Raw genomic sequence first — 15,251 nt, 5'->3', positions numbered from 1 at the left:
TTTGGAGAGTCTAGAAAACCATCTGAATAAATCAATTTTGCAGATAGCCAAAAGTAATCACTTCAACAATTATAAAAAAATGTACTACTCTTACTATTGCAGCAGCAGCATCTACAGTGCACAAAGTGAACCAAGGAAGGCATTCAGAAGAAAAAGCTACATTTCAAAATAACTGTATGTGAAGTTTCTGTGCTAGAAAATGAGCTGCAATGAATCATTAAAGAGACGCATCCAACATGATACAAGAATTTACTGTACCTAAGCAGTTTCCAACACTTTATTCACCATGTGATAAAGTAAACTGGCCTTTGGAAGAACAATCAACACAACATATCCAGTCGCCATAGCAATAAATTAAATAGACTTGTTTAAAATTAAAAAACTAGTCTAAGTGAGCATCTCTTTAGATATTGTTATTAAAGCTCCTTACCTATGCTTTAAAAAGGTTTTTGCATGACAAATACCTGATTCATCCACATGTCACTGCAAATTCTAAAACTGTGGGGGAAGTGAGTCAAAGAAATATGAATACAATTCCTATAACCTGAAATGTGAATATAAAATGATGAAGTAGTTGCATTGTCTCAATTGCCCCACATCACATGAATCACAAACCCACTTATGCTTCTCTCCTTCCCTCCAAATGAGTAGTTCAATTTGATGTGTCATCAAAAGCAGCATTAGTAACATGCTGAATACTTTTTGTTTTTGTTGCTAAGTAAGAAAAGTTTATATTCATAATTTTCAGCTACTAGTTCTGTTATGCAATAAAAAGCTTATAGGAAGCTTGGCTGTGGTAGCCTACAACTGGCACATACAGGCAGGAAGCAATCACTTCTCTTTGTGATAAGGCACAGATTACTAAGTTTATTTAACACGTGAGATAGGTTTGTTGTTTACTACATGTATGAGTCATCCCCAAGATCTTAGGCAGCATAGGTTACTCTAGAGCTCTAGAATTGTTAGAAGAAAATCATACTAGTGCAGCAGCATTTACTGTCAAGTCTTTGCTAAGCTAAATTACATTTAGACAAAGGGGGTTAAAATTATTTTCTTTCTGAACAGCTGAGGCATGAAGTCAAGCGGAAACAAATCACTACTGGAACCAATACTATTTAACACCTTCATTGATGACCCAAATGTGGGACAGAGTGCACCCTCAGCAAGTTCAAGTGCAATAGAAAACTGGGGAGCAGCTAATATACCAAACAGTTTTGTTACCATTCAGAGGGACCTGGACAGGCTGGAGAACTGGACTCAAATGAATCCCTTGAAGTTCAACAAAGGAAAATGCAAAAATCCTGCACCAAGGGAAAATTAGTGGTAGGTATCATACATACTAGGGGGTGGAAAAGAGTTCTACAGAGAAGGATTTGGGAATCCTTGTGGACAAGCAGCTGACCAGAAGCAAGCAATGCACCCTCTGCAGCACAGAAAGCCAAAAGTATCTTGCAGCGCATTAGGAAATGCATTGCCAATGGGTCACTGCTAGCAATACTGCTCAGAGACACTGTGGAGCCTGTGTCTATGGAGATATGACTGGATGACTGGAAATGGTCCTGATAACCTGTTCCATCTGACCTGCCTAGAGCTAACGGGGAAGGGTTGCACCCCCTCAGAAATTGGTACTGCTGCTATTGTTTGCCAACAACTGCTACTCATGACAAAGCAATTGGTAAAGTGGTCAGACATGAAAATCTGACGACAGGACACAAAAAAATACTTCAGCTCAAGGAAAATGAAGTCATGCTTAAATAATCAGACCAAAGGAAGATATATAGGATAGAAACATCACTGAAGAAGACAGATAATCCATTTTTTACCGCTTATTTATGTGAAGGTACATATGGAAGAGTATCCGTGTCAGCAGCAGTGCTGACACTGACATTATATATAACTGAAAGCAATGAATAAAAGATATAACAATTCCTACTCAATTTAACTGACAACAAGACCACTCAGAAAAACTCCCACTGAAGTAAGAAATAGTTTGGAGCAGAAGGGTCCTCATAATCTCAGTGTGTAACTATATAAGAGATGTACCAGAGGAAATACTGGTGGGGTAAAATACAAACACCAAAAAGTTTTACATGTGCACCAACGCATCCACTTCTATACACTCCAATACAGAAACAACAAATCAACTACCTTTGTCAGAAAATCTTTCACTGTTTTTTTTCCCCCCCATCTTAAATTCAACTGAAGTCCATAGGATTTTTAGTCCTAAATCACTTGTGCTCTTCTAAAAACTAAACTACTTGAAAGTATTTCTCACTTGTATGTAGAACCTTTTATTTCCTTGTTCCACTGTAGTCACTTTTCATGACAAATTCAGCCCTTCTTACCGTGCCAAGGCTTGGACTTTCACTGCATGTCGCTCTTCCTGTTCTGCTACTTTCCTTCTCCAGTTGTCCACTTCCTGTCTTAGGGCTGCAGAGTGCTCCATCTCTCCATCAAGCAGATTTCTCAGAGATCTGGAAGAACGCAGCAGCCTCCATTAGAACACTGCGAACACTACCTGATAATTAGAGGACACTGTACAAATCGCAGAGGAGGTTGCCTGAATTATGCCATTAATGTTATCCTAAAATTTAATTACTTAATGTAACAAATTGACCTGATTTGATTAAACAAAGTTATGAAAAGATACAAGGAAAAACAGTCAAACAGAAACAATTCTAAGGGCTTACTATTAATCTCTATTACAATATCATCAACGTGCCCAAAAGACAATGTATTATGGTATGTACTGTACCACCAAGTAGAATAAATGCAGTGAGTGCTTCAGTGCAAGTCCATACATCTCAGGAATAACCTATTGCAAATATATTTACTAGCAAGAGAAGGGAAAAGGAAGGATTCTTGTCTCTGCTGAGCACTGCCATAAACCTCTGCATAAAACCTTTGGTGAGATAGCAAAGGTCAGCACGATACATAATGGTAAAATACAAAACATCCTGGTCCTTTGGCCAAGTTGAATGAGGCAATAAATTGCATTTATCGGAATGGGGAAGATAAGAGGCAGAAAAACAGGATCTGTTGGTGGTCTCAACAGTCAAAAAATAAATCAAATACAACAATTAGAAAAACATAAATTGCCAAAATATCCTTACTACAGTATAAAAACAGTATGTCTTGAATAAATTTGTATTTTTATTCAACTAACAATGTACTGCAGTAGATTAACTATAAAGTAGGCTTGATAGCATTTTGCACGAGCAACATCATTTTTACATTGTCATTTTCCTCCAAGTGGGCATAAAGACACTCCAGACAACAACCACTTTCAGAGTAACATTGTTAGCCATCCTACATCATTTCTGCACTGGAAGGGGAAAAAAGGAAATCTTCTGAATGTTTGTATAAGGACAAACTTTTACTCATTTGGAACACTGTCTTAATAGACCTTATCAATCTTTTCTCTATAAGCTCTGATTCTGAAAAAAACAACTAGCAAAAGCTCCCAACACACACAGTTAGAGGTGATTCCAATTCAAAGGAAAAAGTTGACCTGCAAACATTACTCTTCAGTATCAAGCATTGAATATTGAAATATTAAGCTTACCTTTCATAGAAAAATAATGTATACATATGTATAAAAAGATCACACAAAAATTAGCCACAGCTTACACAAAGAACAGCTTGTATTAGAGAACAGATATTTTTATAGTGCCTCTTGACTAGAAAAACAAAACTACCTATTCTGTTCTTCCAGTTCATCCTTTCTATTCATCATGGCCACAATAGCTTGACGAAGTTCATCTAAAGAGAAGGGACAAAAAAGATTAACTTCTCTGTGTGCTTTTGTTCATTTCAGATCTAGAAGTCACATTCATAGCATCACTTATTCAGCAGATGATGCCAACTCCATCTGCTATTCAGCAAAACACCAAAAATGCTTTTAATCTCATCACTGACTTGAGCAGTCTTTCAAAATTGTATTATTTAACGTGGTACCATAAGTACTGATCAAATCAGATTAGTCTATGTCTGGCTTCAACACAAATGTTTACAACTTTGCCTGTGGCTGCAGCTGTTTTGTGTTCATTGCACACATATAGGACAATGCAGCTTTTCACTATGTGCACTTTAATGAGACACAGTTAGTTTTTTAACTTCTGAAGTTTGCTTGCCTTCCTAGCTACAGATTCCAACACAGGAAGTAAAATTGTTACAGTGACACCAGAGCAGAGATAATGTCATTGCTTCTTCACAGCGTTTCTTCTCAAGATCAGCATTCAACACTGTCTTAAAGACAATGGGTTTTCTGAACCTTGTAATTTCCTATACAAACCTCTTAATTACCTAAAAATGCCTTTAAAAAAATACTTTGGCATTACTCTGAATAACATATTTTTCACTTTATTTTTAGAAATTTTAAAGACATCTTTGGGATTAGGTTTAACAGACACCTGAGTAATCAAATATTATATAGCAGAGTGTTAGGTCAAAGCACTGCATCACCCAGACTCCTGCTATTGTAAAGGTTTTAGCATACACCTGCACAGCTGCACTATTACTATTTACTGTACATTTACAGGGGTGGAAAAAAAAGAGGACTTAATCATATTATTAACATTAGGGCTTAATCATCTAAGCTGAGACAGATACTGACTTTCAGATCTTGCAGGAATCAAATTTTACAACAAAAAACAGGTGGTCTTCTACGATTTGAATGGTTTCTAGCAAACACCAGGATGTATATATGTCCTAAAATACATATAGATATATATTTTTAACAATTTCATGTATATTCATCAATAATTTTATGAGACTTTCTGTAGGGACACAATTATAAAGCATCCCTCACAAAAGTTAAATGAAAACCTCCTATGTTTATATATAATAAATAAGCCAGTTCCACAAATATTCAAACCAGACGTCGGCAAATATTTTGTGCTTTCCCTGAAATCATACAAACAGAACTGGCATTATTTAATTTCTTGAAGGAAGCAAAGACATTGGACAACTTTTTTCTCCTTTAGAGAATTCTCAGTTCACTGATGTACCCATATCTTTCTTAATATTTTCTAACAGTTACAGAATTTCTTGCCAGTTAAAAAATACTTAACATTGTCCTTTGGACCAGATCAAATCTGTCCAACTCCAGTAATGGCCAAAACGTCAAAGCTTTTACTGTGTCCACCACAACTCCCTTCTGGCATTAGTAATCTGCTGGTAAATACCTCTGTCAGCAAGGTTCTCATATCACTTGAAATCAGCCAATCCAATTCCTTCAGGCTAGACCTGTTTTTTATAAAAAATTATTCTTCTTTGGCCATGGACAAAGTAGACAATTATTTTCCTACCCATTCCACTTACAGCTTGTGAATTAATTGACATTAGCAAGAAACATTTCAGTAGATCATTAGAAGGATTTTGCACTCCATTAATTCAGCACAGAAAAAATAACTATTTTCTTCAGTAACATAGTGTCTTTATATCAGTTTTCTATACAGCTATTGGAGGGGGAAAAAAATCACATCCAAACCTTGTAGAAAAGCCAAAAAGGGCATTTATGACTATTTAAATAATAATACATATTTAAAAAAATAATGCAAATTATGGAGACTTCTGCTTTCTCCCTCAAGACTATTAATTGCATTCAAAACCAAAGCTGTGATTACATGGCTACTTTAACCACTCTTCCTAAGGCTGTGCTTTCAGCAAATAGCACATTCCAGCTTGCCTTACCTATCATTGCTACCACCTCCCTTGTTCTGGCACTGGTGTTTATACACACACATTGTCCTAGCAGCAAGCAATCCAGCTCAAAATCGAATTTGTTTGGGTTTTTCCTTTCTGCTGGGCTACTTTTTAGATAAGCAGTTACCAAGTGATCTTACTGTTGAGCTTATTAATATTGCTGGCACAAGGCACATAGCAGAAAGCTGTCAGGGCAGAACAGAACACCTTCTTGGAAATAAAGGCAGAGTACCCTTCTTGGAAATAAAGGCAGAGTACCCTTTTTGGCAAGAGTGAAGTTCACACTGCAGTGAAGTTACCAGGTAACCATTAGAACTGATGCAGCAACTGTAGAAAAACTTAAGACTAGAAAGATTATATATGACAAAATATGCCATGCTCCATGATTTTCATGATCATTTTTCCAGAGATGGTCTATAATAGCTTCTTTGAGGGGAAAACCAAACAAATACTAAACCCAAGAGTATGAGTTTTAAATATTACATCTAGCTAGAAAATATCAAACTTGGTTATCAGGGAACTCAACACACTATTAGTATTCTTTTGGTTGTGATGAGATGCTGCCACTTTGAGGGCAGATTGGAAAGGCTGGGGGATTTGAGGGGGGGTTGTCTGGGCCATTTTGGGGTTTGTTGCTGGGTTTAACAATGGAAAATTAAGGGACTACAACACCCCTGAAATATACTATGCAGACTTGTGCAAATGGATCACAATCCAGCAGCCTATCTGTGATGTGAAAAATTGTTCCAAGGATGAGGAAAGCAAAATAATCCACTAAGTGTTCAAGCCTTGCACAAGTGTACAATACAATCAAAAATCATTCATAGTAGGCTTTCAGTATAGCAATGCTCTCTAACAAAATAAAGATCTTTAACGATAAAGCAGAATTCAGAATCCTCCTCAAGAAAGCACCAAGACAATGGCATTTTAAATATTTCAAGAGTGTCATTAAAATGATAATGTACATTCTGAGTTAGTTGCTATTATTTCTTGGCCTCTCAAGAAATTAAAGCCATTGCTACTCAGACAAGGTATTGTGCTGCTGGCTCTGACCCTTATTCTGGGGTGACTACTCTACAATAACTGCCTGTATGCACACTCAGGCTGTTTAAATGTCTACTGATTTATTAACATTTAAACAGTGAAGCTATTACAAATTGTCTCAATCTTTCAAATATTACCAGTCTATTCAAACTGTAACCTTAACTTGCCTAATAACTTAATCTTCTTTCCCTTATTCTACCCAGAATCTTCTGCATGAGTGCTGAAATCCCATTTCCTCTTGCTCCATTCTCCAAAACATAAGTATGCAGAGCATGAAAGCAAGATTCTGTTAAAGACTATGGTTCGCATAAAAAGGAGAAGAAAAAAGCCTTTTGAAACAAAAGATGTTAAAAAGCTTTTTACTTCCATTTGCCTCATTTTTTTTCTGAAAATTAAGCAGAAACTCTAAATTTCATTATGACATACAGGACAAAAGCCAATGCTTAATTTAGGATCACAGAAGCAAACATACTTCATACTCAGTATTTCTTGGTAATTTAGGTCAACTACAGATGGCAGTGGAGATGTGGAAGAAAGCATCAACACAACTAGTTTTGGCTAAAAGCCCAGGATTCCAGGAAGGCTTGTATGGCCTGTGCTTACCCTAGCAACAGCACTGCTTCTCTGCTTACACCTATGTTATTTCTTCTTGAAGAGAAGAGTATTAACGAGATGAAATGTATTTCCTTTCAACTACTAAAAACAAACACTATATGGTTTACCATCAACACTTCTTTAACCTCTCCATCCACACTAAATATAAGGAAGTAAAACAGTCACTAATGCAACTAAATAAATGGCAAATTGCCCAGAAAAATCAGAAAATGTAACTTTGTGATCTTTTGATGTAACTGAACAGAACTAAAATGCCACCATCCTATTTAATTCAGCCGTAACATTTAAAACTCTAAAAACTCCTGATTTCTTACTCTCCCTTATGCTTCTTGAAATATTGTAGCAGAATGTCAGAACAGTCAGCTGAATGTAAACAAAGTCATTCCAGTGATCATCAGCTGTAGTAGGTTCACTTCAAACCTGCCAGAACTTCTGCAGTTCATAAGCTTTTGTCTGTGTGTTCTGGATGCCTCTGAGATCAGTATATAATGATAGCCTACGTTTTTAGGCAGACTTATGCCTTATTCATTTTGTGGGCTAGAAAAAGGAATAAATTTTAAATTAAACAAAAAAAAAAGATTGGGGTGGTAGCAGCAACATAAATTTGGCATTTTCTGACTTGTGGACTTCACAACCTCAATCTTTTCCCATGTCTTTTTTTTTTTTTCCCCTTCCCTCTTCTTTTTTTTAAATAAAACAGTGGGAGGATGGCCAAGTATATCCACATCAGAAAACTGTTTGAGACTTTATGTCCTACTTCTGAACTGCTTTGTGCATTCTGTTAAGTAACATGAATGAAAAAAGGTACACTACTGTTATTAGGAATCATCATCAAACACCAACATATCTAAATTCAAGTGATAACTTGTAATATCTGTATTTATGAAACTGACTTAACTGGTGAAGTCTCTCAAAATATGCAATCTTAAGAGATATTTTTGCAACTTAAAAAATAGATTCCCACTGCAAACCAACAATTCCAAACCAGTCTTTATCAGTAAAAAATATAACAATCAAGGAAAGAGCTGAAAGAGCTAATTAGTTTTGTCATATTAAACATCACTTCTTAAAAGACCAAAAATTATCTTTGACTGTTGAAATTAATCTGTAGTGCCTAAAGACTAATAGAGCAAATATTGGTCTGAAAACATTTTTTAATTCATTTGCATACTACATGCAAAAATCTAGCTTCTTTAAAGTTTTTATAAGGCCATGTTCAGAGCATGAAATATATAAAGAAGTGCCATACTTTAAGAAACACCTGTCAATTTTCCAGCAACCTCCAGAAAAGTCACAAGTTTCACAACTCTTCTGCTGTTTAGCCAAAGATTGGGTAAGTATGATTTGCAATCACCTGTTATGAAGAATGAGCTCTAAGTGAAACCATCTCTCAGTACACAAGGTCATGCAGCACTCCTCTGCAATCCTGCAGACAGAATACCAGGGTGGGCTGGGAGCAGTCTACAGGAATGGGTTTTCTATTTTCCCAAGTGCAAATTTACACAGATATTTTCAGAAACAAATAAAACTTCCAGCAGATTAGTTACATCTTAAATCAGAAGTCTGACCTTTAAAGACATGCTCCCTATGCTACCTGCATGAACAATGGCTATTAAGGTCTTATTTAGTGCTCCGCAGCTTGTAAATACTATCCAGTTATGTCACTGTTAATAGGGTAAATTTCAGCAGGGGACAAATTAGACAATAGTGTGTTAGCCTTCTACTGTATAGAAGGGTGATGACGAAAAAAATGTCCATAAAATGAGCTGCATCTTTTCTCTCAATGATGAAAATTTTATACACCACCTTTCCAAAGCTGTGTTTTCAGAGAAGTCACAAGAATATACTACGTGGCAGTGACCAGTGGCAACCAAGGTCAGAAACTAGAGGACAAAGTACAAAAACACTTACACAGCTAGCATAAAGTCCTTCAGTGACTACAAAAAACTGTGGGCTTTCCCAAGAATATGTGAAAAAATATGGAATCAGGTACAATGCTACAACCCTTGCTAATCTTCATGGCTAAGCCCAATTTTAAAAACTGAAGAAAATTATCATGGAAAAACTAAGTTCCCAATTATTTACTAAATAAAAGCAGTACTCTAATCAAAGAACCTTGTCAAGAAGAACAAAAGTAGCATCCTTCTAAAATGAAAAGTTCTGAAACTTCCTTTTTTTTTTTCAACAGCAAAAATAAAAGGAGGAGACTTGTACTGGTAGGACAGATCTCTCTGCAGTACAAGAGTATGATATTCCAATGACAATAATTGGAGCAGACATAAAGCTAACTCTGATTCAGATATGGTAAGATAAATACTTTTTTTTTAAAAACTGAAAAATACCAAAATGGAATAGGCACACAAACATAAAACTTGACAGGGTTTTGGTTGCATGGTTTAGTTGGTTGGGTGTTGTTGGATGATAGGTTGGACGCGATGATCTTGAATGTCTCTTCCAACCTGGTTTATTCTATTCTAACTTTGGACAAACTTTGTTCTTTATAAAATTGGTTATAAGATAACAATCAGTAAAGTAGGGCACTTTTTCAAATTATGTCTAACACAATCAGTGAAACTAACTAAGGATTAGGATTTCTCTTCAGTGGCATTAGTATTTTTCTGAGATGTATCTGCTGGGACATAAATTCAGGAAAATAATTCCAAAGTGCAGAAACACTATTTTGTATCTTCCAATAACAGCTTTCTAGCCTGCATATCAAAAGAAGTGAAAAAAAAATATTTGAATTATACTATTAAATTGGAAAGAAAGCAGGAGAATAATAGATTTAAAATTTTTTAAATTCAAAAATTCAATTCAAGCTTTGTCTTCAGAAATAAGAAGCACAAAAATCCAGCCACTGGAGACCTCACAGCTTTTCTCACTGCACTACTGCATTCCATTTTTCTTGTCTGATGTGTTAGAATTAGTTGCTATGCAACCAAGCTATAAGCCTCACCATTTAATAATTCTTCTGCTAATTGCAACAGAGAAAAAGAGCTTCGGTGTCTGGCTTTGTCATAGCACTGAATTCTTCCTGTATGGAGAATCTATAACCAGTAACAATAACCTGACAAAACCATTTTTATTTAATGTATTCAGGACCAGCTATTATAAAGGTATTAACTTATATGTATAGTCAGCTGAATTTTTATTACAATGACAACGAGATTATTTACTAAGCGTTCTACTGGCTTTAGAGATGTTTTGACACGCTTCCCCCCACTCCTTCCACCAAAACCTTCCCTGGAGTAGGAAACTAACGATAGCATGTATGCTTCTGTTGATCCTATGGTTCATTTCATTTACAAATTGTTAGTATCAAGAATTGAAAATCACAAGATTTTCTTTCTATTGTATGGCTGTCTTCACACAGGAGCTACATGAGCAACTGAAGGAGACCAACTGCGGCCCCTGCTGGTACCTACTACATCTACCAAACAATAAAATGAAGGGTTTGATAAAAACAGAAGTATTCCCATTTAAAACTCTTGCTGAAATATAAAATTAGAGTGTAAGAACAAAAGGATAATGCAGTAACAAACATGAGCAGAGAACTCCCGTGACTAAAGTATCACAATAACTAACAACAGTAACTCTATCTACACCTTCAATTATGCCACTTAAAAGTCTCAAATTAGTTTCCCACTTCCTAAACTACTTTGTAAGAAAGGATTCTTCAGCTTCGTAAATCTCAGTCAGCAGACCCCTGCCAGAGCCTCAAACAGTACCCAGGCCTACCTCCTTTAACCTACGTTGACACAAGTACTGTTTGAACATCACATTAGAGCATGAGATTAGAATACTTCAAGGGTTCATTCATTTTGATGATTCCATAAAGAAATCTTGGAAAAAGAATCTTGGCTGCATGACTTCTAACTTCCCCAAAGGTATAATTTAAATTTGTATATATTCAAATTTATTAAAAGACAAACACACACCCCAGACTTTTAGGAACCAGTTCAGTTACAAAACTCTCTGTAGAGTTAGAAAAACAAAGCCATAGTGGTTTATGTGCTTGAACAGCTGGTTGGTTTAAGAATTCTTTGTTTTATAAATTTCTGTGAAGTAAAAATATTAAAGATGGATTAAACAAACTGCCCGTGCTTCTGTTAATCTCTTTCCACAGCAAATGCTATTTTATCCTGTGCAGTTTAACTCTTAACACCACTGGAAATATGGCCATCCTCCACCTTAAGCTTAACTGAAGTTTCTGATTATGAAAGCCCATATTTATGTTTGGAGCAGATATCCATATGAAAACGACAGACTGAGATCCAGGCTAATTTGCATTTTTTTCCAGCTAGGCATTATTTAAAGAAGGCCAAAAAAAGTAAGATCACATCAGAACCTACAATTAGTGTTTTCAGAGCTTGTAGAGATTTCAAATGAAGTCATTACTGTTCATTTTACTACTCAATTCACATCAAGTATAAGGCTGACATCAGTTTCTCTGTAGAAAGAGAAGCTCCTGTCATACCAGCTGCAACAAACCATAACCTGGGATCAGCCAATTTTTGAACTAATTTTAGAGCAGTCATTTCTAATGTGGCCAGCATACCAGAAATGAACTGCTGTATGCCTCTCTAAACAGATCTCACTGAAATAAAAATAGAAATAAAGGGTTTCAAAGTTAATTCCATCAATCTAGATATATCAAGGAAGTACTTACTAATTGTCATGGATTCTGGCACAGTGGATGAAGGCAACATACTGCTTAAAGTATTCACTTGAGCTGGAGTACTGACTTCCACTCTAGTCATAAAAGTACAATGTCATCAATAAATGGGGAAAGAAAAAAATACAAAACTTAAGAAAAAAAGCATTCCAGAAGCAGTATTGTCATCATATTCACCCATATTCAATCAATTTACATTTAATTATCCTTTAATGTTATCAGTTGTGAATCTCATTTAAGAATACACACAACAATACCTGAATCAATAGACTAATGGAAAACACAGAAGGAGGAACATAGAAACCAACATAAAATCTCTTTTCAAAAGCAGAGAACTAAGTCTCTTGTCTGACATGGCTACAAGACTCCTTCAAGATAATTAGAAAATGTTCAATATAAGAAACTATGCAAAGTGCAGGCTTTTACATTTCTTTCCAAACATTTGCAAAAGTACCCCAATGAACAATTTGTTTTCCAGCACTGAGTAGCTATATATTGGGTAATAAGTTGGTGGCCATAGGGTAAAGCTTTTTTTTCTTTTAAGAAAAACAGAGACATACCTGTAAGGAAGATCAGATCTTCTTGGAACCAGTTCTACTGCATGAACATGTTCATTCACCTCTCCATTCTCCAAGTTACCTAGAGTAGAATGCACAAGCATTAGCCTTCTTCAGTTAACAATACTTGAAAAATAAAATAAAAACAAAACCACAGGAAGTTAGTTACATTTTTAACTAGAAATACTCATCTTTACTAAAGCTTTTAAACATTTTCTTTCTCCTAGGTTGGCTTCTGCACATTCACCCTGAATGTCAGCAGGATTGTCAAGCCCTTTAGGAACACAGACATCAGTTTATGAAAAAAAACCCCTAGTACTGCACAATTCCTAAATTATAAACTAGATGTACATTTTACGTTGATAACAATGTTGTAAATCTATGAAGAGCCTTCTTACTGAAATTGGTTTTTTTGCAAGCCCCAGGAGCTGAACCACCACAAAGCAACTGATACTTGTTACAAATCCATTTGTGAATTGCAGGAAAAGAGCTTGTGGTCAGTCCCCAGTACATGAAACCTTGAAAAGACTTTTATGCACTCCCAACACAGTGCCACAGCTTTCCTCTGGCTTCTTAAGCCTATGTAACCAAACATAAGGTGTGACATTTTTTTAAAAGCATGGATAGTACAGCATCTGTCCACAGACACACAACTCTCATGATTGAAATACACACATCAGTGGGCCTATCATTAAAGTGGGAAGAAACAAAAATCTCCTTTTATTGATATTCTCTGTATTTCATGATGTAAGGGTTACAATAAAACAATCCTAAAATCACGAGCTAAAATAGCATAGAACTTAAAAAGCAGAAATTCCAGGGGAAAAAAGTCAGTAAGAATTAGAGCTATGTCAGAAGGACTATGGAGGAGAAAGGTGATTTTTTTTTTTAACATGTAGTTTACTGAAGCTCAGTTCCCAAAATGCACATTTCATTTTTGTTCCAAGCAAGTGAATTTTGACTCAGGCTTTCTCATTCTCTTGGCACATGGAAATATGGTATGCCCTGACACATCCCTGAAGCATTGCAACAGACTAAAACTGAAAACACAGATATTAACATACAGCACTACAGATTATACTGCAATCCATTTCAAATATGTCTTGTTAGTTATCTGTATTGAGACCTATACACCAAAATATTGGGTTAAACCACATATTTTACAACAGCTCATTAAACATGTTTTAGCAAAAGTATTGTCATAATAATAATGAGCTTGCTAGTTACTGGACTGAACTGCCCTCAGGAAAAGCTAACCCATGTTAACTCTGGTATCATTCATCTAGCAAAAGTGTGACTTCCAAAGACAAGCAAACAACTGCCTAAGGCAGCTTTCAATCTCATCAAATTGTCATTCTGGCTGAGGAGAGACTGACCATACCCATGTGTATCACTCTCTCTGACTGACAATTGGGTTGCAATGATGGGCCTTTAGTGCAGACTGTCTGCACACTCTCAGTTCTGGACTGTACAGAAAAGCCCCATGATAACATGGAAAGCTGAAATCAGACAGCAGAATGTGGCTGTTTCCTGTAACTGATGAAGACCCTTTCACTAGCCCAGTGCCCTCTCATTGTGGTTGCATGCTGGACCATAGGGTTTACCAAAAAGAGGAGCAGTAGGAGAACTGAACATTATCTGTGTGCTGTGCCAGAAGGGATCTGCATAGGCCTGCCATTGATCATCTGTAGTAGTCTGAGCATTGTCTTCAAAACAGTGATGAAATGAAGTAGGATTATCAAGGAGATAAAAATCACCCTTGTTTAACAGTAACCCTCTGTTAAGTTTACTGTTGTCATCTCCAGTCCTGTCTCCAGTGCTAATAAGACCCTTATGGGAAGGTCGTGAGTTCAAGCCTGCAGTGGGCAGTAGTGACCTCCCTACTCTAGTCATGAGGTCTGTGGTGACAGGTTGGACTCGATGATGTTTGAGGTCTCTTCCAACCTTAGTGATACGGAATACTAAGTCTTGTCTTGCTCTCCTGACCTTAGAGTTCAGTTACAAATCCCTAGCTCTAGCTCCTGGTACATTGTAACATTTACTTGAACTCCAATTTTCAATCTGCTGCAGTCAAACACTCAAAAATCTTCGGACTTAGAATTTTCTAACAGTTGTTGTATAAAGTATTCTATTAAGTCACTCCTTCATAAGCTGAAGAATGTGGGAACACAAGGGAAAAAAAAAAAAAAGTCAAAATGTACTACTTTTTTTTTTAAACTACTGCCATTTCTTAAGCTGTACATGTCTTAAAACACAGCAGAGGGCAGTGCAGCATTATCTTACGATTCACATTATTTTTCTCACCAAACTTAACTAAATTGTACTTTTTCACAATGGCCTTCAATTGACAGTTAATTGTCTTTAAGAGATAACACTTAACTCCTGGCACATACAATGTATATGCAAATGTATGACAAATTTTATAATTGAAACATTATTTGAATGTCACTGAGAAGTTTTTAAGTGGTTACTTAATTGAGAATATCTGCTCTAAGTTTTATGAAAGCAATGTTTTATAAAAAGCCAGCAAAATATTAACTCAGAAAGATTGGATGGAGCTTTGAGAAACCTGATCATGGAAGGTGTCCCTGACCACAGCAGAAGGGTTGGACTACAGGACCTTTGAAGATCCCTTTCTACCTAAATCATTATAT

General features: G+C 36.1%; 1 protein-coding gene across 4 annotated transcripts in view; it reads right to left on the bottom strand.

The window, feature by feature from the left end:
• SNX29 (sorting nexin 29) overlaps nt 1-15,251 on the bottom strand; it is a 99,001-nt gene that overhangs the window by 70,221 nt on the left and 13,529 nt on the right. For all 4 annotated transcript variants that reach the window (XM_068147081.1, XM_068147082.1, XM_068147083.1 and 1 more), the window contains exons 10-13: nt 12,601-12,679; nt 12,035-12,117; nt 3,699-3,762; nt 2,346-2,474 (exon numbers count right to left, since the gene is read on the bottom strand). In XM_068147081.1, the coding sequence (XP_068003182.1) occupies nt 2,346-2,474; nt 3,699-3,762; nt 12,035-12,117; nt 12,601-12,679 (355 nt within the window). The remainder of the gene's footprint in view (nt 1-2,345; nt 2,475-3,698; nt 3,763-12,034; nt 12,118-12,600; nt 12,680-15,251) is intronic.

Source organism: Melanerpes formicivorus, unplaced genomic scaffold, assembly GCF_026170545.1.
Source record: "Melanerpes formicivorus ecotype bairdi unplaced genomic scaffold, bMelFor1.0.p_v2 SCAF_14, whole genome shotgun sequence".
NCBI lineage: Eukaryota > Metazoa > Chordata > Aves > Piciformes > Picidae > Melanerpes > Melanerpes formicivorus.
Note: the sequence above shows the minus strand (reverse complement) of the source record. Positions and strands in the feature narration are given on the sequence as shown.